The 26,072-nt window shown below is 33.3% G+C and overlaps 1 protein-coding gene and 1 long non-coding RNA gene across 2 annotated transcripts in view; one reads left to right on the top strand and one right to left on the bottom strand.

Moving 5' to 3' along the window:
* Positions 1 to 20,833, bottom strand: part of LOC147825186 (uncharacterized) — a 98,550-nt gene extending 77,717 nt beyond the window's left edge. Inside the window, exon 1 of the long non-coding RNA XR_015441391.1 lies at positions 7,660 to 20,833. This is a non-coding gene — a long non-coding RNA (uncharacterized LOC147825186). The remainder of the gene's footprint in view (positions 1 to 7,659) is intronic.
* Positions 20,834 to 22,806: 1,973 nt separating this feature from the next.
* The window catches only part of LOC101703973 (transmembrane protease serine 11C-like), a 50,373-nt gene continuing 47,107 nt past the window's right edge, over positions 22,807 to 26,072 (top strand). The window contains 2 exon segments of the mRNA XM_087187145.1: positions 22,807 to 22,817; positions 23,518 to 23,675. Of these exon segments, the coding sequence (XP_087043271.1) occupies positions 22,807 to 22,817; positions 23,518 to 23,675 (169 nt within the window).

The following is a 26,072-nucleotide window of genomic DNA, read 5'->3' as shown; positions in this document are numbered from 1 at the left end:
AATAGGTCAAGAAGCAAGATCCAACAATATGCTGCATACAAGAAACACACTTAATTCAAAAAGGAGCTTACACACTGAAAGTTAAAGGGTGGAAAACAATACTCCAAGCAACAGGAACCCAAAAAAAAACAGGAGTAGCTATCCTCTTTGCAGATCAAGTAGATTTCAAACCAATGCTGATTAAGAGAGACAAAGAAGAATACTACATCCTTGTAAAGGGAACAATACACTAGGAGTTGATGACAATCATAAATATCCATGCACCAAACACTAGTGCACCCAACTATATAAAACAAATACTAATGGACATGAAAAGTCATATATGCACTAATACAAGAGTAATGGGGGACCTCAATACCCCACCATCACAAATAGATCAACTAGACAAAAAATCAGTAATGAAATACTAGAACTCAAACAAACTCTTGAACATATGAACTTAACAGATGTTTACAGAGTATTCCACCCCACAAAATCAGAATACACATTCTTTTCAGCTGCACCTGGGTCCTTCTCCAAAATAGACCACATACTTGTGCATAGAACATGTTTAAGTAAGTGCAAAGGAATTGAAGTTATTCCCTGTATATTATCAGGCCATAGTGCGATGAAGTTGGACATCAATAGCAAAAGAAACAGTAAAAACTTCATAAAAACATGGAAATTGAACAATACACTTCTGAATAAACAATGGGTCACAGAGGAAATTAAAGAAGAAATAAGAGTTTCTTCTATTAAATGACAATGACAATACAACATATCAGAATCTATGGGACACAATGCAAGCAGTCTTACGAGGGAAATTCATAGCAGTGAATACTCATATTATGAAAACAGAGAGAGCCCAATTAAACGACCTGATGCTGAACCTCAAGATTCTAGAAAAAGAAGAGCAGGACAAACCCTAAGCTCATACAAGGAAGGAAATTATAAATTATAAAGAATTATAAATTATATAATTCTATTTATATTTGTATATTTATATAATTATATAATTTATTATAATTATAAACAACAGAGCAGAAATCAATTCAATGGAGACTGAGAATGATACAAAAAATTAATGAAGCCAAGAGTTGGTTCTTTGAAAGAATAAACAAAATTGACAAACCCTTAGCCAACCTTATTAGAAAAAGGAGAGAAAAGGCTAAAATCCATGCTATTAGGAAAGAAAAGGGTGAAATTACAATGGACCCAGCAGAAATCCAGAGGATCATCAATACCTACTTGCAGAACCTATTTGCCAATAAGATAAAAAACACAGAAGAAATGGACAGATTCCTAGATATATATGAATTACCAAAGTTGAACGAAGAAGACCTAAAAATTCTAAACAACCCAATATCAACCAATGAAATTGAAAACTTAATTAAAAACTTGCCAACTAAGAAAAGTCCAGGTCCTGATGGCTTCACTGCTGAATTCTACAAGACATTTAGAGAGGAACTTTTGCCACTACTATTTAAACTCTTCAATGAAATTGAAAAGGGAAGCAATAGTCCTGAATTCATTCCTTGAAGCAACCATCACCTTCATCCCCAAAGCAGAAAAACACCCAACTGAAAAAGAGAGCTATTGGCCAATCTTCCTAATGAACATAGATGCAAAAATCCTTAATAAGATACTGGCAAATAGAATGCAGAAGATCATCAAGAAAATCATCCACCCTGATCAAGTGGGATTCATCCCAGGGATGAAGGGATGGTTCAACATACACAAATCAATCAATGTAATACACTATATCAATAGAGCCAAGAACAAAAACCATATGATTATCTCCATAGATGCAGAAAAAGCATTTGACAAAATCCAACATGCATTTAGGATAAAACCCTACAAAAAAAATGGAATAGATGGTCTTTACCGCAATCTGATAAAAGCTGTCTATGAAAAATCAACAGCCAATATCATAGTAAATGGTCAAAAACTGAAATCTTTCACACTAAAATGAGGAACAAGACAAGGATGTCCACTATCACCACTCCTGTTCAATATAGGTTTGGAAACAATAGCCACAGCAATTAGACAAGAGAAAGAAATAAAAGGAATCAAGATAGGAAATGAAGTCAAATTGTCATTATTTGCAGATGACATGATACTCTATATAGAAGGCCCAAAGAACTCCCACCAAAAGTCTTCTAGACTTAATAACCAAATTCAGTAGAGTAGCTGGATACAAGATCAACACACAAAAATCAATAGTTTTCCTCTACAGAAACAACAGACTCACTGAGACAAGAATAGGGCAAACAATTCCTTTCACAATAGCAACCAAAAAAACTGAAATACCTAGGAATCAACCTAACAAAAGAAATCAAAGACCTCTTCTCTGAAAACTATGGCACTCTGAAAAGAGAGATTGAAGATGATATCAGAAAATGGGAAGACATCCCCTGCTTCTGGGTAGGAAGGATCAACATAGTGAAAATAGCCATACTTCCAAAAGTGCTCTATAGATTCAATGCAATCCCATTTGAAATCTCAGCACCATACTTCACAGACCTTGAGAAAACAATCCAAAAATTCATTTGGAACAAGAGACCCAGAACAGCAAAAGCAATTCTAGGTAACAGAGACATGGCAGGGGGTGTCACAACTACTGTGATAAAAACAGCATGGTACTGGCAAAGAATTGGAACTGAGGACCAATAGAACAGATTAGAAGATGTAGAAACAACTCCAGACACACTCAGCCACCTCATCTTCGATAAAGGAGCCAAACACTCTCACTGGAGAAAAGATAGCCTCTAATAAATGGTGCTGGAAAAATTGGGTTTCAACTTGTCAAAGATTAAAACTAGACCTGCATCTCTCACCATGTACTAAAACTAAAATTGAAATGGATTAAAGATCTAAATATTAAAATAGAAACTCTGAACCAGCTGGAACAGATGTTAGGTAGAACCCTTGAAGACATTGATATAGGAAAAGATTTTATGAACAAAACTTCAGTTGCCCATGAACTAGCAGAAACAATCTACAAGTGGGATCTCTTCTTATTAAAAAACCTCTGCACAGCAAGAGAAACCAGCAGCAGTGTGAAGAGACAACCCATAATGTGGGAAAAAATCTTCACCTGTTGTTCCTCAGACAAAGGCCTACTATCTCGAATCTATAAAGAACTTAAAAAGATCAGACCTCCCAAATTTAAAGACCCAATCTTTAATTGCGCATCTGAAATGAACAGACATTTCTCAGACTAAGAAGTAGAAATAGCAAATAAACATATGAAAAAATGTTTGGGACTGGGGATTTAACTCAGTGGTTCTGCCACCTGCCTCGCAAGTGCAAGGTCCTGAGTTCGATCCCTGGTACCAAAAATAAATAAATAAATAAATAAATAAATAAATAAATAAATAAGACATGAATGAAAATAGCCTTTTAAAAAAAAAAAAGAAAAAGAAAAAGAAAAAATGTTGAACCTCACTGGTCATTCGAGAGATGCTGATGAAAACAATGCTGAGATTCTACCTCACTCCAGAAAGAATGGCTGCTATCATGAAATCAACCAATAACAAATGCTGAAGGGGCTGTGGGGAAAGAGGAATCCTGCTTCACTGCTGGTGGGCGTATAGACTGGTGCAACCACTATGGAAATCAGTATGGAGATACCTCAAAGAACTACGATTAAAAGTCCCATTTGACCCAGCTATTCCCCTACTAGGTATCTTCTGCAAAGAATTAAAAGAATCACACCACAGTAATACATATGCTCCCATGTTCATAACACCACAATTTGTAATAGCTAAAACTTGGAAACCGCCCAATTGCCCATCAACTGGAGGCTGAATAAAGAAAATGTGGTTTTTTAATACTATTGAGATACCTGCATACTCAAGCTCATTGCAGCACAGTTTAAAATAGGCAAGCTTTGGAACCAGCCTAGTTGCAATAAACAGATGAATGGATAAAGAAAATGTAGTGTCTATTCACAGTGGAGTTTTACTCAGCCCTAAAGAAGAATGGAGTTATATCATTTTTGAGAAATAGATGAAACTAAGGATCATCATGTTAAGTGAAATAAGCCAGACTCAGAAAGACATGTATTGCATATTCTCATATGTGGTATTTAGAAAGAAAAAACAGAGACTACATTGAAAGTAGAAGGGAGACTTTGGCATAGGAGAGGATCATGGAGAGGGGAAAGGAAAATGGAAGGGGGGATTGGGAGATTTGATCAAAATACACAAGCATGAAAATGTCACAATGAAACCTCGTGTTCTGTATAATTAACATGCTCTGATTTTTAAAAAAATCCCTGAAACCTAACAATCACCCTCATTAAAAAAAGAAACTTACTCCAAATGAGTAATGTTATAAGGATTTCTGTTTTTACTAGCAGTGGTTGTTAGAATACTCCCACATAAGCTTATTTGTTTGATTATTCTAGTGTAAACCATTTTTAGCCTCCTGACTAATTTTAAAGTTCTAATTTGTTTAATATAATTTACTTTAATTTAGAATTTGCATGATTCCTCACTAAATGTTCTGTTTTTTTGGATATGTCTTTGCTAAGTAGAAATCACAAGAACTAAAAGTCCCTTTTTCCTCTGAGTTTTTGAGGGAATAATGAGAACATGGAGTAAGTAAGGATGACTGCACTCAAATGCATTTTACCATCTCAGCTTACACAATACCCAAACATTCAACCAAATCTCTCAAGTTGGTCACCGTCTCAGGTGTCCCAAACTTGGTTTCTGTATTTTGATTAATTTTTGATCAACTGCTTTGGCAGTGTGTTCACACACAGACATACACAAGGTATATCTGCTTATTATCACTGATTCTAACTCTTGAGAAGTTTTTATGGAGCTATGGCCAGCTATCTGTTGCTTTTCCTTGGAAGACCTTTTGTTCTATTATTCACCATACCATATGTGTCTTACATGTTAAGGAATAAAGTATAAAACCATGTGAGAAAAATTCCTCCTATCAAAGATTAAGTCAAATTTTGTGTACAAGGGTGATCAAAACATACAGAGTGTGTTTAAATTTTCAAAAACTTATTATAGTAAAAGATATATTGCCAAGAATGTGTTAAAAGTGAGGAAAAACATTTTGAGGGGGTTTGATAGCAATATGCCTTTACTGTAATAAATTTTTAAATTTAAATATTCACTGCTATTACACCACATTGATGAAATGCTTTTTTAAATTTCTGTCAAATAAAAACATTACAGTGTGTCCTCATCCACCTTCTTCACCAGATCTGGCTCTGGGTGACTTGTGGCCCTTTCCTAAAGTCAGAATGATCATTGGAGATAAACCTTTGAATCAATTCAGAAAATCAATACAGCCAGCTCTCTACCTAAGGAGACGCACAAGAGGACTTCCAGAACTGTTTCAAAAAGTGGCAAGAATGAGGTGGTGAGTATATTCAAAGTGATGGGGGTAGTATTTTGAGAGGGATTAATGGTAATATGTCTTTTACTGTAATAATTTTTAAAATTTAAGTATTCACCATATTTTATAATTATACCTCATACGAAAATGTAATGTTTTATTAGAGATAAAAAACTTAGTTATGGAAAGTTTGATCAGAAATAATGAAAATAATAGCAGTTACAATAGTTGACAATTATGAAGCATTTGTTAACTACCCGGCTACCCGTATAATTCAAGATATGTATTATTAATTATTGTGTATTATTAATTAATTGTGTATTATTATTAATTCAAGACATATATTATTATTATTACTACTTTTAAGAGCCACCACCTGAGATTCAGAGAAGTTAAATATTATGTCTAAGTTCATAGATCTAGACACTTGCCAAGGTCTAAAGCCAGGTTCTCAGGTTCTAAAGGCTGTATACTTATCTTTTGGAAATTAATTGTTGACATCATTTGAATCTTACACGTATAAACACTGCTTTTATTTTCCAAACTGTGCTTTCAACCTAAGAATTAATAATTTCCTGTTCACCATAATGATAATCATGCTCTCATTAGTGGACTTCACATGGTGGGAATTATTATGTTCTGATGATCTAGATTCATTTTAATATATGTGGTAATTCATCTCATTTATATTACTAGTTTCTCTCAGTTCATTGAAAAGAAAGTTTTGTGCTGTTATGTTTGTCTCTTCTTTATAAGACAGACTCTTTCTTGTCTCTGAGTAACTACTTTGAAGATAATGATATACAGTGCATTAACTATTGCTATTCTCCCATTATTTTGTTATGAAATTTTGTTTTATTTTTTTCATAAAATAAAAGAGTAGTTATACATTTATTGGACAAATATATACTGGTTCTAATTCAAACTGGAGCCTCCAGAGTCATAGTGCTCTGGATAAGAGTGTGGGGTATTGTTAGTAAGCATCTATGCCCTCTTCCCTTGGGTCTGTAGTCCTCCCACTCACAGTGTGACAACATACCATATATACCTCCTTTTTGTAACATACTGATACCAGCTTTGGCACCACATTGAATCTGTCTAAAATAGATCCAGTGCCTATGAAGGCCACTGATATAATCTTCACCACTGGGGCCACCTAAGCTCCAACATCCAAGTCATGAATACTATTTCTGGAGGAATCCTCAGCTGCAAAATTTCAAGAAAGATCTCTTGAGCATTTCAATCCAATTTGATTAATCCCTATTGCTTAATATCTCATTTAATCCTTCCTGATAATAAAATTGTTTTTTTGTTTGTTTGTTTTAGGTGTTTACTCCTCCAACTTCAGAGCAGACACTTACTCCTGAGCCATGATGCATTCCTACATAAGCCCTGGCTGATGCCTCTCTAATGAAACTTTCTTCATCTCTTAGGAAAGGAAACTAAAGCTTCCATACACTGGAATCAGCAAAATTAAAAGGGATAATTAGGTGGAATTTGGAAAAGTAAAGGAATATTGTACAAGCTTCTGGGCTGAGACAACTGAAAGAAGCATTCCGGTATATACTTTTTAAACACTATAGTAATAGTGTTTTTTAAAAATCCTGAACAGTTAACTGAATCAAATACCATCTTTAACTAGTTTTAATGATGTCCTAGTTCTAGTTCTGATGATGTCCTAATCCAGTACTACTCAATGCTCATACTTATTGTAGGCCACGTTAAAATCTGACTTTTTGTTCTTGTGATGAGTTGTGAATCCTCGTGGTGTGATTTCACTGATGTTTTCGTATGTCCTGATTAGACTTAAGACACAATCTTGTCTCTTTTAAACCTCAGAGACCTCACTTTCCCTATGTTTTTAATATCAGACAAATAGAAGCAAAACCTTGATTGAACTATCAAAACAATAAACAAGAAAAATAGAATCATAAAAAATCAACAACAGCTCCAAAGATGTGTTTAGATCTCCTACTGAGTTCATTTAGGCAAAACAAAACCTTTTAAATAATTTTACCCATGGCATAAGTATTATGCCTAATTATATTATTCTAGTAAAAAAGAAATCACTTGGTTTGTAGCATTTATGAAAACAAGAAGTATTTTTCCTTATAAAACACTGAAGCTGTTTATTATCTCTTCACTAATGCTTTTGTATAGAAGACTCATAAAACATGTTTTATCCAAACTGCCTATAACTTTTTTCTTTTCTTCTCTTTTTTTTTTTCAAACCTGGCACAAGGCACATTCATTGCAGCATAAAAATGTCTTTGCTTGTTTGATAAAATTTACAATGGCAGGATAATAAATGAATACCTTCCGTGATCCTTCACTAGGTCTACATGCCCAGTTCAGTGTGACTCTTCCTTCTTCATTGCTTCATAAAATCTGGGGAAGAGTAGGGGGTGTAGTGTAGAGACATTTAATCAAAAGGTTCTTTTTAGTGACAAATATTTGTTAAGTACACTTCAAAATAAAATATATCTCACATGAGAAAGACTCCTTTAATTAGAAGAAATTTAACCCATTTCATAAAAAGGAGATTTGTATTAGATTCCTCTAAACTGTGATTAAATTTTAAAAATAAAATTTTAAAGTTTTTACATAAAAATTTGAAAGTAGAGCTAATAATAAGTGTTGTAAATGAAGGAAAGGAAATCCAAGAATAAGAACTAGAGAGCCCATAATCTAAAAGCAGTGTTTTCCATAATAATGTTTGCCACAAACAGGCTTGAAATGACCCATCAATTCACAGAAAATATTTCCTCATCTGTGAGCATGTATTCAGTATTACATATGCGTAAGTAATATTGCACTTCTGTATAATGCAGTTTAATTATTCAGGTAAGGCCTTCACATTTAAGAAAGTAAGATTTGTTTGACTGTGTTTACAGGTAGGTTTCTTTTAGAACTCAATTTTTTATTGAAATTTATTTTTTAACTGATACATAACACAAAAATATACATATTTGTGGGGTACCATGTGATATTCTGATAGATATAAACATTGTGTAATATTTAAATCAGATTAAGTATATCTCCTCAAATGTTTCTCATTTCTTTGTAGTAGAAATAGGAACTCAGTGATTTCAAATGATATGATTACTGGGTCTGAGAAGACAAAAATACACTAACATATAAATTTATGACCAGCTTGTGTCATACTTTCTCATGAAATATTCAAAGTCAAATACACAATATTTCCACAGTCTTTTTGCAGACTTAACATTTTATTAATAATGTAGTTAACTTTCATTTCAAATTCCTATTATAATGGATGACACACGCAGATATCCAATGAAATATGTCAAATAAGTGAATGAATCAAAAAAATCTTAAAGCAATATCATTGAAGGGAAATTTTAATTTATTTCTACTCTGGATAGGTACAGACTATAGTCACACACAATTTTACTTTATATGTAGTTATTTTTATTACAAATTCTAAAACCAAAATATATTTGGAAAAAAATCTAGAATGTACTTACTTTAAATTCAAGTATTCATCTTTTAAGTGTATTTTCAGTACTTTACAACACATAAAATTGTGAAACTTAAAGAAATAATATATATTAATAGAATATCACATAATAACAAATCAAAGAAAACATTCACAGGTAAGAATAGAGAATTGACTAACATTTTGTATATTTTACAACTTTCATAAAACTAGCTGAAATATGAGTTATCAGCAATGAGAATATTACATTCAGTAACAAATTACAAACTACTCTTTAGTAAATTATGAATTGAATGTATTTCAAAATTGCTCTTAAAATAGCTTTATTGATATTTTAATTAAAAATGTTTATAAAGTGTAGTCCCAGAGACTCAAGAAGCTGAGGGAGAAGGATCACAAGTTCCAGGGCAGCCTGGGAAACTTAGCTATTACAAACTGTCCCACTATAAACATGGATGAAAATACATAGCTGTGGTACGATGATGCTTTTAATTCTTTTAGGAAGATACCCAGAAGGGGAATACCTTGATCAAATGGGACCTCTAATCCTAGTTTTTTAAGGAATCTCTACAATGATTTCCATAGTGGTTGCACCAGTCTACATTCCCACCAACAGTGAAGAAGGGCTCTTTTTTTCCCAACTACTGTTGTTGGTTGATTTCTTGATAATAGCCATTCTTTCTGGAGTGAAATGGAATCAGCATTGTTTTTGCATCTCTCAAATAATCAGTGATTGAACATTTATTTGAATATTGAATATTTGATGTTGAATATTTCTTTGTCATTTGTACTTCATTATTTGAGAAATGTGTATTCATCTCAGATGCCCATTTTTGGATTGGGTCTTTAACTTTTGGGGGGTGTCTGATTTTTTCCAATTCTTTATAGGTTCTAGGTATTAGCTAGCTAAAAATTTTTCCCACTCTGTGAGTTATCTTTTCACTCTACTGGTGATTTCTTTTGCTGTGCAAAAGCTTTTTAATAAGGTGAGATCTCAGTTGTACATTCTTTGTAGTATTTCCCATGCAGTTTGGATTTTGTTCATGAAATTTTTGCTTACAATTATGCCCTCAAGACTGCTACCTATTCTCTCTTCCAGAAGATTTACTGTTTCTATTTTAATATTTAGATCTTTGATCCATTTTTATTTTAGTTTAGTGCATGGTGAGGGACATGAGTCCAGTTTCAGTCTTCAGCAGGTAGAAATCCAGTTTTTCCAGCACCATTTATTAAAGAGGATACCTTTCTTCTAGTGACCCTTTGGACCCTTTGTAAAAGATAAGGTGGCTGAATATGTTTGGGGTTTTTTCTGCATCTTCTAATCTGTTCCATTGATTCTCGGAGTTTGTTGTTGTTTGTTTTGTTTTGTTTTGCCAGTACCATGCTGTTTTTTATCACAGTAGCTCTGTAGTGTAATTCCAAGTTAGGGACTGTGATGCCCCCTGCCTTGCCTTTGATACCCATAATTGTTTTTGCTAGTCCAGGTATCTTCTGGTTTCAAATGAATTTTAGGAATGTTTTCTCTAGTTTTGTGAGGTAATAGTATTTTGATTGGGATTGCATTAAATCTGTGTAACAATTTTAAGAGTATGGCCATTTTCACTAGATTGGTTCTTCCTACCCAAGAGCAACGTTATCTTTCCATTTTCTGATATCCTCTTTGAACTCCTTTTTAGAGTTCTATGATTTTCAATGTAAAGATATTTTACTTCCTTTGTTAGATTGATTCCTAAATATTTTTTTCTTTTAATGCTATTGTGAAAGGTATTCTTTCCCTAATTTCTCTCACAGTGAGTTTGTCATTTGTGTATAGAAATCCTATTGATTTTTGAGTGTTCACTTTATATCCAGCTATGCTACTGAATTTAATTATTAAATCTATAACTCTTTTGGTGGAATTTTTGGTATCTTCTATGTAAAGTATCATGTCATTTGCAAATAATGATAGTTTAACTTCTTCCTTTTCTTTCTCTTGTCTAACTGCTCCAGCTTATGATTCCAGAGCTATATTGAATAAGCATGGTGATAGTGGACATCCTTGCCTTGTTCTTGATTTTAGAGTGAAAGCTTTCAGTTTTTGACTAATTAGTATAATGTTGGCAGTTGATTTGCCACAGATGGCTTTATCAGATTGAGACAAAGACCATCTATTCCAAATTTCTGTAGGAATTTTATCATGAATAGATGTTGAACTTTCTCAAATGCTTTTTCTGCATCTATTGAGATGATCATGTGATTTTTGCCTTTATCTCTGTCGACATAGTGTATTACATTTATTGATTTGTGTATGTTGAACTATCCCTACATCTGTGGGATGAATTCAGCTTGGTCATGATGTATAATCTTCTTGATGATTTGCTGCATTCTATTTGCTAGTATCTTAGTGAGGATTTTTGAATCTATGTTCATTAGGGAGATTGGCCTGTAGTTCTCTTTTTTGGGCTGAGTCCTTCTCTGGTTTTGGTATCAGGGTAATACTCACTTCCAGGAATGATTTTGGGAGTATTGCTTTCCTTTCAATTTTATTAAATAGTTTGAGTAGTAGTGGCATTAGATCTTCTCTAAATTTCTTGTAGAAGTCAGCAGTGAAACTATCTTTGTTAGTAAGTTTTTAATTACATTTTCAATTTCATTGATTGATATTGGATTATTTTGAATTTTTATATCTTCTCAATTCAGCTTTGGTAATTCATAGGTATATAGGAATCTGTCCATTTCTTCTATATTTTCCATCTTATTAGAGTACAGGTTCTCAAAGTAGGTATTGATGATCTTCTGGATTTCCACAGGATCCCTTGTGATTTCACTCTTATCATTCCTAATTACATGGATTTGAGTCTTTTCTTTCCTTTTTTTGATAAGGTTTCCTAAGGGTTTATCAATTCTATTTAATCTTTCAAAGAACCAACTCTGATTCATTGATTCTTTGTATTGTTTCCTTAGTCTCTATTAGATTAATTTATTCTCTGATCTTTATACTTTCCTCCCTCATTAGAGCTTTGAGCTTGACATATTCTTTTTTTTCTAGACATTTGAGGTTCAATATTAGGTTGTTTATCTGAGATTATTCTGTTTTCCTGATGTGAGAATTTACTGCTATAAATTTCCCTCTTAGGACTGCTTTTGTTGTGTCCCATAAGTTCCTGTATATTGTATCACCCTTATTATGCAATTGTAGATGCTGTTTAATTTTGTCTTTAATTTCATCTATGACTGATTGGTTGTTCAGTAGGGTGTTAATTTCCATGTGTTTATGGAGTTTTTTGTGGTTTCTTTTCCCATTGATTTCCAATATAATTGCACTATGGTCAGATAATATGCATGAGACAATTTCAATTCCTTTGTATTTACTTAAGTATGTCCTATGAGCTAGTGTGTGATTTATTTTGGAGAGTGTCCCATGTGCAGCTGAGAAGAATGTGTATTTTGATGTGTGGCAGAACACTCTGTGAACATCCACTAAGTCCATTTACTCACAGGTTTGGTTCAGTTCTGATATTTCTTTATTGATTTTTTCTCTAGTTGATCTGTCTATTTGTGACAATGGGGAATTAAGCTCCCCCATTACAATCATATTGTTTGTTAGATTTTTCATGTCCATTAATTTTTGTTTTATATAGTTGAGTCCACCAATATTTGATGCATATATATATATATTTATGATTGCTATCTCCTTCTTGTAGTTTTCCCTTAACAAGTATGTAGTGACCTTCTTTGTCTATTTTGATCAGTCTCAACTTGAAGTTCACATTGTCTGCAAATAGAATAGCTACCCTTGCTTCTTTCTCAGTTCTTGTCACAGGGCATACTGTTTTCCATCCTTTGACTTTCAGTATATGAATTTCTTTTTGAGCTGTGTTTCTTGTAGCAGCATATTGTTGAATTTTGCTTCTTGATCCATTCAGCCAGTCTGTTTCATTTGATTTATGAATTGAGACCATTTACATTGATGGTTATAACTGATATGTATTGGATTATCATCATATTATCTTCTTGCTGTTGGTTCCTTGTCTTTCCCTTCTGTTTAATTGCTAGCCCTGCCTGTTAGCTTCTTCTGGTGTTCTTGGAATTGTGGTCTTCATTATCTCTAAAATATCCTTCAAAACATTTTGTAGAGCTGGTTTTTTGGTCATGAATTTCTTCACTTGTTCCTCATTGTGGAAGTATTTTATTTATCCAATAATTCTGAAAGATAGTTTTTCAAGGTAAATCAATCTGTGTTAGAGGATGTTTTCTTTCAGGACCTGAAATACCTCACTCCAAGCTCTCGATAACTTAAGGGTTTGCATTGAGAAATCCACTGCGACTCTGATGAGCTTTGCTTTAAGGTGATTTGTTTCTTTTCCCTAACCACTTTTAATATTCAATTTTGTGCTGAATTTCTGGAATCTTGAAAATTATATGCCTTGGTGTAGATTTATTTTGGTCATGGCTAATTGGAGTTCACTTATTTGTATGTCAAATTCTTTCTCCATGTTTGGGAAGTTTTCTGTCAGTTCTGTGAACAGGTTTTTAATGACATTTGTGCTGTCTCTGGCTTTCTCATTGACTCTGAGCAATCTTAGGTTGTTCTTTTTTGTATCATCTTGCCACTGTTGGATTGATTTTTCATGAGCTCTTGCTACTTTTAAGATATCTTTCTTTACATAGTTACTAACTATAATCCTGTTTTCTAGATCTGATGTTCTGTCCTCACCTTCATTCAATGGGTTGCATATACTTCCAATGGAATTTTTAATCTCCTGGATATCTGTTTGAATCTGTTTCATAGATTCCATTTCTTTCCTATGTTGGGCATTCATGGTTTCCATTCTATTCCTGAGCTCTTCTATTTTTTTTTAATCTATGTTACTCTACATTCATTGAGTATGACCTTCATTTTGATCACCATTTCTTTTGTTACTTGAATATTTTCTCTATAGTCTTGGGCATCTGCTCTTTTTCTTTTGCTGATATTTTGAAAATTCAGGTGGGCAGCTTCTGATTTCCTCTATCTTGTCCCCTGGACTTGTTCTGGGTGGACTGGAGGTCTGGGGTTGTATTTTGTTTTGGCATCTTGTCATTTTCTATTTTTAATTTTATTTTATTTTCTGCGTTGATGCTTATAAATTCTTATGGCAGATAGCTTTATCAATTGTATCAAACCTTCCCTAGGAAATGTCTATTCCTCCAAAATGTCTTCTGGGTATATGTGGTTCTTGATCTTTGTGTTTGTCCCAAGATTCTACCTTCCCAATTCATTAAGGATGAGAAGTTCCTATCTACTTGGCTCCATATCCAAGTACTGGACTATGGTGGTAGTTAGGACCCCCAACAATTGCAGTGTTTTCATACAAGGGAAAACAACTGATTACAACAGGTATGACATCCTAGCTAAAGTAGTATAATTAGCAATAACAATAGCATCAAGGACAGCCTAGAAATTGACAAACCGTGGTAACTGTTAATTTGGCACCTTTAACCATAGGAGCAAGATCTATAGTTATATCACAAAATCCAACCTAAACCAGGAACTTGTATACAATGAGTTTCCCCTTAGTGAAATGATTTTATCCTGAGAGGGGGAGATTTAGCAGGGGTAGGGGACAAAACAGAGAGATAAATGAAGGACAATATAGTAGAGGAAAGGCTGGAGGACAAAGGATGATCACCCAAGCTTTGGGGAACTTGAGAAGAGGACAGTAAAGAAAGAATGAAGGATAAAGCAAAAAAAAATGTTGAAGTGAACCATAAAGACAATTTTCATTCACATGAAAATATCATAAAATCAAGACAGGTGAGGAATGAGAGGAAAAAAAATGAGTATAACAAAATAAAAATAAAGGTAAAAACCCACACAACAAAATTAAAAAAAAACAACAACAACCAGACAGAAAAGAAAAATGAAAGAAAAACAAATAATAAAATTCCTCTGGTGTCCACAGTTCTGTGGTAGTGTCTAGGCAAGTTGTGTTCCAAAACTATGCTGTGTAACACTGCCAAGTCTGCAGTAGGATTAGTGCTGGGTATGGGGCTGATCTTGGCCTCTGGATATGGGGGCTGGGCCAGTCTTAAGCCAGTAACTCTCTGGATTTCCCTTGATGGCCCACCTACATCTCTGTACTGTCATTGTCTCTGTGTTGCTCTCCCAGTTGCTCTGGCACCCTCAAGAGGGGATAGCCCACGCCTGCTCCCAGTCCCATGTACAGTTGGCTCTTCCCAGTCGACATACCTCCTCTGTTCTGCCCCCGCTGGTGTCTCTATCCTGTCCCGTGTATCTTCATCTTTCTCTCTAGCCACTGGTCATCACTCACTTTCACCACCTCCGCTCCTCTGTGTGTGCCTGAGAAATTTGCCGCCAGCCTGCAGCATCCTCTGTGTGGAGGAAGGCAAACGAGGCAAAGGGACTTATATTCCAAGTCTACCCAGAGTGGCTTGAGTTAGCCACACTTTTGGAGTCCATCAGTTTCTTGGAGACTTCCCAGTGTGGCAATTCTTGCTCAGTGTGCAGGTGGAAGGGCTGCTGGCAGCCCTGTGAGCTGGTACTCTGTTTTATAAAGTACTGTCCTTATGCTTCATTTGATCAACAAGTCTCCTATTTCAGATTGATTTTGGCATCAGGATGCATGTCCTTTCTTCCAACTACCTGTGTTTTTAGTTGAACTTCTCTGAGTAGCTCCAAGTGGGTCCTCCTCTTTTCAGGCATGTTGAATTGGCTCTTTTATTTTTATAAACTTTTACTTTCTGATGTTTCCCTAGGCCCGTCTCACATGTATTTTTACAACTTCACATCACCTTGGGCTCAGGCTGCCGACCTAACTGCCTTTTAAACATTAATATATATTTATGTTTACCCTGTGTTGTCTCCTCACTGCTAATGAAATTTTCCTTCATAAAATGTTTTCTATTTGAAGACTGGATAGTGAAGAACATATATTTTATACTTAATTTTTTAAAATATCCATTTTTTAATTCTACCTGAAATGTTCAAAAGTGTCTATAAATGAATGAGAAAAAATTGTAAATACCCCTTCATTTAAAAATAATGTGTACACAACATAATAATAGTTGGAATAAATTAAAAACACTGTGCAATCATAATAATTATCACTTTCCAAATTCTTTCAGTCTTCACCTAAATTCACATAATTTTAGACAGTTTAAAGTCACAATGTAAAGCAAATTTTGCATTCTGCCTTCTTTAGTTTATATTTTATGTTCAGAAACATTCAATTCTGCTCCATGATAATTACCAAAAGGTATTGAGGTTTCATTTACCATATATATCAAAATGTAAGTTAATAATAATTTAAAAATTAGTTTTTAACAAGGGCCGGGGATGGTAGCTCAGTGGTTCCACTGCCTGGCTCACAAGCACCATGTCCTGAGTTCAATCCCCCATACCAAAAAAAAAAAAATTAGTTTTTAACATTTCAATCCAATGGTCAGTTGATTAATTGATTTTAATAACACATAAAGTGAACATAATAGTTATAATAAGGAAAAAAGAAAAACAGGAAAAATACCTTTCACTTCTGAAAGTGTTCTAATGTACCTCATAATAAATGTTAGGTTGATAGAGAAGACACTTTCAAATATATAAAATTATGGAGTTTAAGAGAAATTTTAGGATTATAACTGTCATACAACATTCTTCTATGGCATCCATCTACAAAATTTCTTAAAGGTATCATACTATGTTTTTCCTTAAATACTTCTAAACCTCTCATTCTCTGACTCCCACCAACAACATAGGATTAGCTTTCATGTCTATGTTCGAAAGAGCTCCATGCATACTCCAGTGTTTATGTTGATATATTTTAATTGTCAGTTTGACTTCCTTTACCATGAAACTGTAAACATTTAATTGTATTATTTCTAATACTTTAATTAGCATAATGCCAACCCTGTAGTATGTGTTAAATACATATTTTTTGATCAGTGAAGGAAGAAAGTACCTTGTATCTGGATATTTTTACCATTCTAGGTCAATAATTCAGGGAGATTCCCATCTGATTCCTGGTTTAATATATGCAAAGGTCTGTGAATGTTTTATTGTAAGATACTGTGGGTCTATTGGTGTTTATGAGATTCAAATGATAATGCACTGTTTTGAGACTCTCACATGGAGAAAGTAGAATTAGACTATCCCTAAAAGATGAATAGACAAATTAGCATGGGAAGAATACAATAAGTATTTTAAACACACAGGCAAAAATCTAATGTCTGGCATGTTCAAATAAATATAATTAATGAGACATATTTAAAGAATGTAGATAGATATGATCAGTGTACTATTAATACCTGATATGCAAAGAGCCACTATAATTCTTTTCATTCTAACATAAATATGATTCCTTTGTCTTTTTTTTTTACTATACATGTTTTAGGAAGAAAGGAGATAAGATAGGTAGGACAATGATTCTACCTGATTGTATAAGGAGGATGTGTACCTTTAACAAAATCTGTTACATAAGGAGACCTTCTTTGCCAGCACAGTACCTAGATCTTCCATGACTGTGTTCCTGGCCTCTGGCAAATTCTTTTTCTTCCATTCCAGGTCACTAAACATTAAGGTGTGTCCTGCCTAGTCTCCAAACCAATGTCAAAATTGGCTGCTAAAAGCCAGAATGCTGTCCAAAACTTTATAGAGAATTACTGATTAAAACCGTGTATTTTTAAATTATAAATCATCACCCTGCAGATTTCAGAGTATCAAACACTCTTTAATGGGCACTAATATTAACATAGCAGTAAGAATTTCAAGAATGAATTCATGAAAGGATGATACATGATTGAAGGAAGCAAGAGAATTATGACCTGGAAAGCATTCAGATCCTAATGGAAGGTTAGAGCTTTAAGAGTCATTGGCTTTTCATTGAAAAGCAAAAAAGAAATTGCCATCATTTTCCAAAGAGCAATCTAGAGAGTGAGAACAGACACTGGTCTTCTAACAGATAAAACCCAAAACTTCTTGAATCATGTAGCCCTTCTGCTTCCACAGTTACCATAACTGGGATTTAAATTTCACCCCCACTTGGGTCATATGACTATTTTATATTTTATGGAGTGGAATATATACAGCTCATGTTTTACTAACATTTTAAAATTAATTAATAAATGTTTGGAAAGCACTTTGAACCTAAAAAGTTGTGCAAGTTCTAAGTATCATCATTATGCCATTATCATAAAACACATAAAAGTCACAGAATTTTGTGAGCTACATAAGTGAAGAATGACTGGGTGATGCAGCACTCACAGGGAAGATGGCCCAGGCACAGCATCAGCAGAGAGAGGTAGCATGGACCTCTCTGCAATACAGGTGGGTACAAAGGTGACAGAGAGACAGCAGGACAGCTGCCCTGCCCCTTGGGAAATATCTGAAGAGACCAAATTCATTAGAGTAACTTTGTTTGTGTTTTAAAGTTCTTGAAAGTGGGTTGTTCCCTCAACCATTTTGTTGAAACAGGCGCAATATAAATTGTAAACAAAAGAAAAATAAGAATGATTAAGTTGAATAAATTTTAATCCTTGAAATCTGTTCCGATTAATTTTTCTGAGAACTCTTTCCATTACAATTAGAATATACATGGAAAGTATAATTGCTGAAACTTGAAGATGCTTGGGGAATTTTATCTTTAAGATGATTGTTTCACTATGAACATGGAGAGAACAAGAACATTTAAGTCTTACTTCTAGTGGTGTATGATGATATAGAGATATTAATATTTATATTTCCAACATGCTATTTCACCAACAGAAAATGGTAGAGCAAAGTTTAAATCTTAATTTTAGTTATTAAAAAAAACAATAATTTTTCATTGCTTCACTGCTATACATTTTAGTTGGAAACAAAAACAAAAAAAGGGAAGGATTTTTGTCTTTTCCCATTAGTAATGTCATTTATTTAGATAGAAATTGACCTTGAAATCAAAGAAATATGCTGTTTCCACAGCACATTCAGGTGGACAAATAATTTTTATAGTTTTGATTCTTAAGGTAATCAAATTAACACAGTGATAAATATTCACATATACATTAGTCTTTCCCGGTGCTTCAAGAAAATGCATGTCTTAATAAACCCACAGAGATCAACCCATATTTTTATTAAAATTGTTAAACATATTTTTGGTTTTGGTATTATCCCATCATCCAAATCCTAGGCAAATAGTATAATATTGGGCAAGGTGTAATTTCCAAATTCACAGCTTTAATAATGTCATTTTTTTATATTCACAATAATATTTAGCTTAGTTAATGATAAGAGAAACACTGAAATCTTTTCAATCAAATTAAAGTACCTGTCAATTTTTTATTTAACAAAACTATAGTAAAAATCTTTTATCTGTTTTTAAGAAATATATTTCATATGTTTCTATGTCCTTCATATCAACTTCCTCAGTTTCTTATGCTCCATAAATAATATCTGAAAAATAATCTGAGAAACCTGTGTTTCATCTTTTAAAAGAATGAATAATTTTAAGTACAACTCACCTGCAAGCCACTGTGCCTAAAAAAGTCCCTAAATAATTCCTTATATTATTACCATCTTATTGTTAATACCTGAATGGCTTCAGAGTACACTGAGTTAACAAAACATACACAAAAATAATTAAGACTTGCTGCTAAAACCAAAAGAAGTTTTTCTATTCCTCACCTTACCTTCCACCCAACACTCAACTTCTATTGAAATGTCATCTAGTTTTTAACCAATATTTGACCTAAAAATAAAAATTTTGGAAAATGGACTTTCATATACTGACATTGTTTTTAAAGAACATTGTAAAGAAAAGAACCTGAATAATGACAAAGATAAATTTTCCTTTTAAATCTATGAATACACTCGTACAGGTAGACACAAGAGATAATCATTTTCCAGATTAAAAAAAAAAAATTTTGAAAGAAGAAAGAACCTCAGAATCAGAAAACTCCAGTGAGATGACAGAAATAAACTAGTTCGCCCACCTTTAAAATTAAGTTTTGTTCATTAACCATAATTTCACACCTCTGAATAAAGCCAGGTCACTATAGTGATGTTTGATTTAGACTTTGAGACAAGTGACCATTCCAAGTCAAAGTTACCCAAATGATTTAATTTTCCTTTTGGAGATCTGGAAAGAAGAACCCTACTCCTAACTGTAACCCTAACTGAAGTATACTAATGATAACCAAAGGAGGAATCTCTAAAGAGAAAACAAAAATATTTCCTGAAATGGGAAACCAGGATGGGTGATTGCAGACTCCCGTCTAGCTCTACAAAATCTCACTCTTGAAAATTTATGAAAAGAGGTTTGAAGTCCATATTAGACAAATTCTTGAATACAAGAATTACTCTTATATTAGCTTGCTAACAACTCAGAAGGAGAAACAATAAATGGAGAGTTTCTGAATATCGCAGATTGAATTATTATAAAATTATCAATATTCAAAAACAGAAATTTTAACAGGTTCAATCTATAAAGAAGAATAGGAAAACATAACCCAAATATTTTCTAGGTCAAATTTCTCACCTATTTTCATGTTTTTATTGAGACTTTTCCCCTGGTAATCTATGTTCAGTAAAACATGTAAACATACACCCATGGTTATAGAGAAAGATGTCTTAGAATACATATTTATTTGTAGGAAATTAATTTACCAAGGTTTCCCATAGATTTTAGTCAATTCTTCTATAAAAATTTTAGACACTCTTCTAGAATCAGTAAGTGAGATAATCAGATTGAAAACTTGTTTTCCAGACCAAGGCAGGGTTCACTGCAGAGCATGAGTTCAAGGCCAGCCTGGGCAACATAAAAGAATTTTCCTCCAAACTTTTACATCTTGATATTTCTTTTAGTTTTTTTTAAGGAACCAAAAAGTTCATAGTTATCATATAGCTATAGAAATATTGAGATACTGATTTTATATGTAGGTGTGCAAACAATTTGGACAAAATACTTTTAAATTGTTAGAATATTTTTCAGTAAGATGAATTTTCTAAAAAGATTTTAAAATGTAGAAATTTCACCTACATTGGAGAGCTAGCAAATATTATATTTAGTGACCATCATCTCTAAAAAATAAATTCTGATATTTGATTTTGTTAATAAATAAAAATTAAAGTAATAGAGTTTTTAACATATTCAAACATATATATATATATCAGATGTATCCATATAATATAAACATATTAAACTCTGTATATTCATATATGCTATAAGTACAAAATATATTTATATTATATTAATTTAAATTAAATATAAAATATAAATTTGTATTATATTAGCAATAGATTAAATATAAAATATAAGCATATTATGTTAATATAAAGTAAAATATAAAGTGTATAAATAAATCTAAAACTACGTTATGGGCTAAATTTTGTCTTAACCTCTCGTATCTCAGAATGAGAGTATATTTGAAGATTGATAAAATGATAATAGGTTAGAGGGAGGTTGCTAATCTGCTGCCCTATAAAAAGAGGAATTGGGGAACAGTGTACAGAGTGGAGTATGTGGAGACACAGGGGACAGCCATCTACAAGCCTATCAGGGAGCCTCAGCAGAAAGAAACCAGCACAAGCCTTCCTTTCACAATTCCAGCCTCCACTTTAAGAAACCAGCTTTTTGCTGCTGGAGTCTCCCAGTATGCAAGAGTTTGATATGGCAGCCCCAGTCAGCTAATAAACAATACAATATATAGCATGCTATTTTTACAATTCTTACATTTTACATTTATTAATAATCTTGTTCATCATTTTGCACCTCATGCCTAGCACAATATTTTTCCCATAGAAAATGCTAAAAAAATATGAGTATAATAAATTAATTCTGCTGGGCATGGTGGTGCATGCCTGTAATCCCAGGTCTCAGGAGATTAAGGCAGGAGGTAAAATGTTTAGTGAAAATATTCTGGAAAAATAACTATACAAATTTCTCTTAGAGCATTCTTTTGGACAACTTGCCCAATAACTTCAACAAATTAATGCCACAAAAAAGGTGGAATACAGATGATGTTACAGATTCAAAGGGACAGAAATACAAGACCCAAATAAAATGTAGGGATTTTGACTTTTATCTTCCTTCAAACAAACATTTGTAAAAGATATTTTGCAGACAAATAGAGATATTTGAATGTGAATTTGGTATTGGCAGATATTAGGAAATTAATGACAATTTCTCTAAGTATTACAATGGTCATAGTAAAAGTGCTACTATGTTTTAGATCCAAATTAAATTATTTAAAGGTGAATATCATGATGCAATTATTTTAACTACTTTAAAATACTTTAGAAAAACATATGAAGTAAGTATTGCAAATGTTATTGGTCTTAAACCTCTGTGATGGGTATATAACAATCCATTAAACTATTCTCTCTACTTTTATGTATTTAAAGTTTTTTTGTAATAAAACAAAACTTCTTTTGATGTCACTCTCTCATTCTACAGTCCAGTTTCTTTGCTCCCTTTTTTAGCAAACTCTTTTTAAAGAGTTCATTAGTCACTGACTCTAGTTTTTCCAATTCCATTTAGTCTTAATCTATCTCTAACTGATCCCATGCCCTTTCCACTCCTAAAACTTGTATTTGAAGATCACTAATGACCTCTAAATGCTAATCTAGTGGTGTCAGTGCTCATTTGCTTATCATATTTGAACTATCATCTGACATAGGCGATTCCCTACTCATCACTGACATGCTTCTATTGGCTTCCAGGATACCACTTTGCCTTTGCTTTCCTCCTATTTCACAGGCCATTTCTTCTCTGTATCCTTTGGATCTTCTCCTTGGATTACTATCATTATTTTCTATCTTGTCATGCTGCTTCTACTTTAGTCCTCCACAATTTTTTTTCTTCACAGCAGCCAAAGTTATTAATACACAAAGGCAGATCATCACAATGCTTTGCTAAAAGCCACTGAATGCTACCATTTTACTCATAGAGATAACAATTTTTAAAATTTTTCATTAATCACAAGGCCCACAGAGCCTTTGTTTTAAAAAGGTTTTTATTAGTACATGCTTGCAGTACATAATTGCACCCACCATGGGGAGTTGGTATGTGGACTCAACACATCTCTGCTCTTTTTTACTTCTTCTTCCCACTCCCCTAGTCTCTCGTTCTCTTCTCGAGGCCTTCATTAAGTTGCTCTCTCTTTCTGGGATATTCCAGATAGCTGCATGGATAATGCCCTCACTGGTGTAAGTCTGCTCAGATTTTCCCTTCTCAGCCTCTTGCCGCCCCTTCACCTCACATACACCCTTGCATTTCTGATCTTTTCTGTCCAGTTCTACCCTTTTCCTATCCTACCTAATGCCTTTTATCAGTGATGTATTTTATTAATTATGGTTTTGTTTATTGCCTATCTCCATTCAGTACAATGTAAGCTCCATAAGGAAAGATTTTTATTCCTAGAGTAGTACCTACTACATAGTAGAAATCTACAAATATTTTCTAAATGAATGAATATTGGCCTCGTATTTCCATTATTACCCATCTATGTTGAAAAATAAACATGTTAAATACTATATTCACTATTTCCAAAGTCCATTTCCCAAGCAAAGTAGTCCACTGGGTCTAAAATAAATGTAAATAATATGCTTTCATACTTAACATCAAATTCATACTGGTTTCTTTTGTGTGTATGATAAAATGTATTTATTCTTAGTACATGTTTGCAGCATATAATATTTACATTCCTTGGGGGGGAATTGAGACATGTACATAACACATTTATTTCTGAGAGTTTTATATCAGGCTTATACTGACACTTACTTTCCTGTCCTTTTTGCTCAGAAGAACAGAGTCAAAAACAAAAATGAAGCTCACAAGGTGTGGAAAGATTACCCTGGGTGTCTTAATGATGGTGACAGCAGCAGTCATCATTGGACTCATTGTCTATTTTGTCACCTATGGTAAGAACTCTTTATATTTCTTTCTAGTCATACAGATTTGTTGATTCTACCTTGACAAAATTAGGAATTTTGAGAATTGAAGAAGGAAAGAAACCAGAAAAGACTATTTTTATGGTCACAAATACTTACTGCAGTCTTTGTTCTTATTTCTAAAGCTTTATTGAGGTATAATTGACATATGCATAACCAAATGCATGTTTAGCAAACATACCTTAATGGGTTTTGATCTATGTATGTACCTATGATACCCTCATCACAAAGTACTAAACATTTTCATCTTCTTTAAAAAAATTTTTCTTCAAACTTTGTTCTTTAGCAACCATTAAATTAGGGTACCCTAAAATCAGTGATTTGATATTCTTTCATGGTTTTTTTTTTATCCCCTTACAAAGATTTAGATGCTGGGAATACATTGAAGAATAAGGTAGACACAGGTCCTACCTTTTTTGAATTTAACATTAAGGAGATAATAAATCCGTTAACAAATAAATATAAAATCTTAGACTGTGATTTCTTACTCCAAAAGTAAAATTTCTTACTCTAAAGGCTATATTTTTCACTATACAATATTTTTTTCTTATAAAAGTCACCTTAAAATAGACTATTCTCTAATATTTAGGGGTGAAAGCAAAAACCAAGCTGTACTTATTTTTCCTCACATACTTCGCACAAATACAAAGCAATATGGGAGCACTGGATTTAATTTTTCTTAACAGCATCTCTTCATGCCAAGTTATCTGTTTCTTATTTTTACTATTTAACTCATTTTTCCTAGTCTTTTAAATGGCCAGGACATTCTTTTTCCATTCATACTTATTTTTAATTATACATATTTACAGGGCCCACCTGGTGTGTGATAATTTGACATATGAATACAATAGTTAATGATCAAGATAATGATCATTTTCATCACCTTAAATATTTACTATTTCTTTGTTTTATGACTCTTCAAATTCTTCTCCTCCAGTTGTTCTTAAAATATATAAATGTAAAATAAAGTCATCTTACTATGCTATAGAACAATAGAATTTATTTCTCCTATCTAACTATGTTTAGGTATAGGCTTTCCTCTGCCTAATACTCCCCAAACCCCATTCTTCCTAGGCTCTAACAAGCACCGGTCTTCTCTCTGCTTCTGTGTGATCAAATTTTTTATCATCATATATAAGTGAAAACATGCAGTATTATTATTTTATATGACATTTTTATAAGAAAAAATTTTTCTCCATTTTTACAAAAAATGTTATTTGTTAAACAAGAAAATATGTAAAGACTAACAAGAACTGTTAGTGAAATAATATTTTTAAACTATCTTGTATTTAATTACATTGACCTATGCTTGAAAATCAATAATATGAAGATGTGCAAGAATCATTGTTTATTAAATGTACAAGAACAATGTTTGGCATATATATACATACCTTTCCTTGGAATCATCTTCTGCTGCCACAATGCCCTCATCTTATATAATTCTTGGCTCACAGTTTGGGAATGACTGCTTGAAAGGATAGTAATATTTCCTGAAGAAAATGACTACCTATTAAAGAGTATGGCTAGCCAAGTCAACATCCACTTCAGCATAAGAGGGAAAGAACACTGACATGGATGGAAATAGAGAAGGGTGTGCACCATGAGTGCAGAGGCAACCCCTTAGGGAACTCAGGTATGCAGCTGTCTCCCCTTCATTGTCCCTACTCAGTCTTCCACAGTCACATCAATTGTGCAGCATGATCACTACATACCTGTTACTAATGCCAAACCACGAGGTATCATCATAGTCTCTGCTCATAAAACTTTGAATAAGAAGTGCTCATTCAAGGGATAGAAACAGAAACTGCCCTTTTCATCAAGGGTGTAAAGGTGCCAGAAACATGAGAAAAAAATATATTGAAAAGGATATCTTTGAAGAGAAATGTGTTATAATTTTTTCACACTACGATCACCATCTGATATGTGAAGAGCGGATGGTGTTTCTCCCTTCACATCAAGGTGAGAGGTGAACGTCTAAAAGAGATCTGTCAGGCATGGTGGCACATGTCTGGCACTCAGGAGGCTGAGGCTAATCTGGGCTACATAGTGAGTTCAAGACTAGCCTGGGCTATATATTGAGACCCTATCTCAAAAAACTAACTAAACAAATAAATAAGATCAATATGACCCAAGAAGACCCTTGCAGATTGGGTAACACTGAAGGCTGGGGTCTGACTCAAGGCAAGAGCTTGCTGCTTGCTTCCTCAGCAATGTGAGGGGAAGTGATATCCATGAGCAGTTTGAGAATTCAAATTTCAAAAGCTACGCTTAAGTGAAATAAATATAACACGTGTAAATATCGAATAGTTTCTCTGATGTGAGAAACTGAAAGTGTAAATAAGGATCAAAATGTGTAATTGATAATGT

This window comes from Heterocephalus glaber, unplaced genomic scaffold, assembly GCF_053883595.1.
Source record: "Heterocephalus glaber isolate CG9 unplaced genomic scaffold, H.glaber_assembly_v1.0 deba00001509, whole genome shotgun sequence".
Taxonomy (NCBI): Eukaryota; Metazoa; Chordata; class Mammalia; order Rodentia; family Bathyergidae; genus Heterocephalus; species Heterocephalus glaber.
The sequence above is the reverse complement of the archived record's forward strand: the minus strand, read 5'-3'. Positions and strand labels throughout refer to the sequence as shown.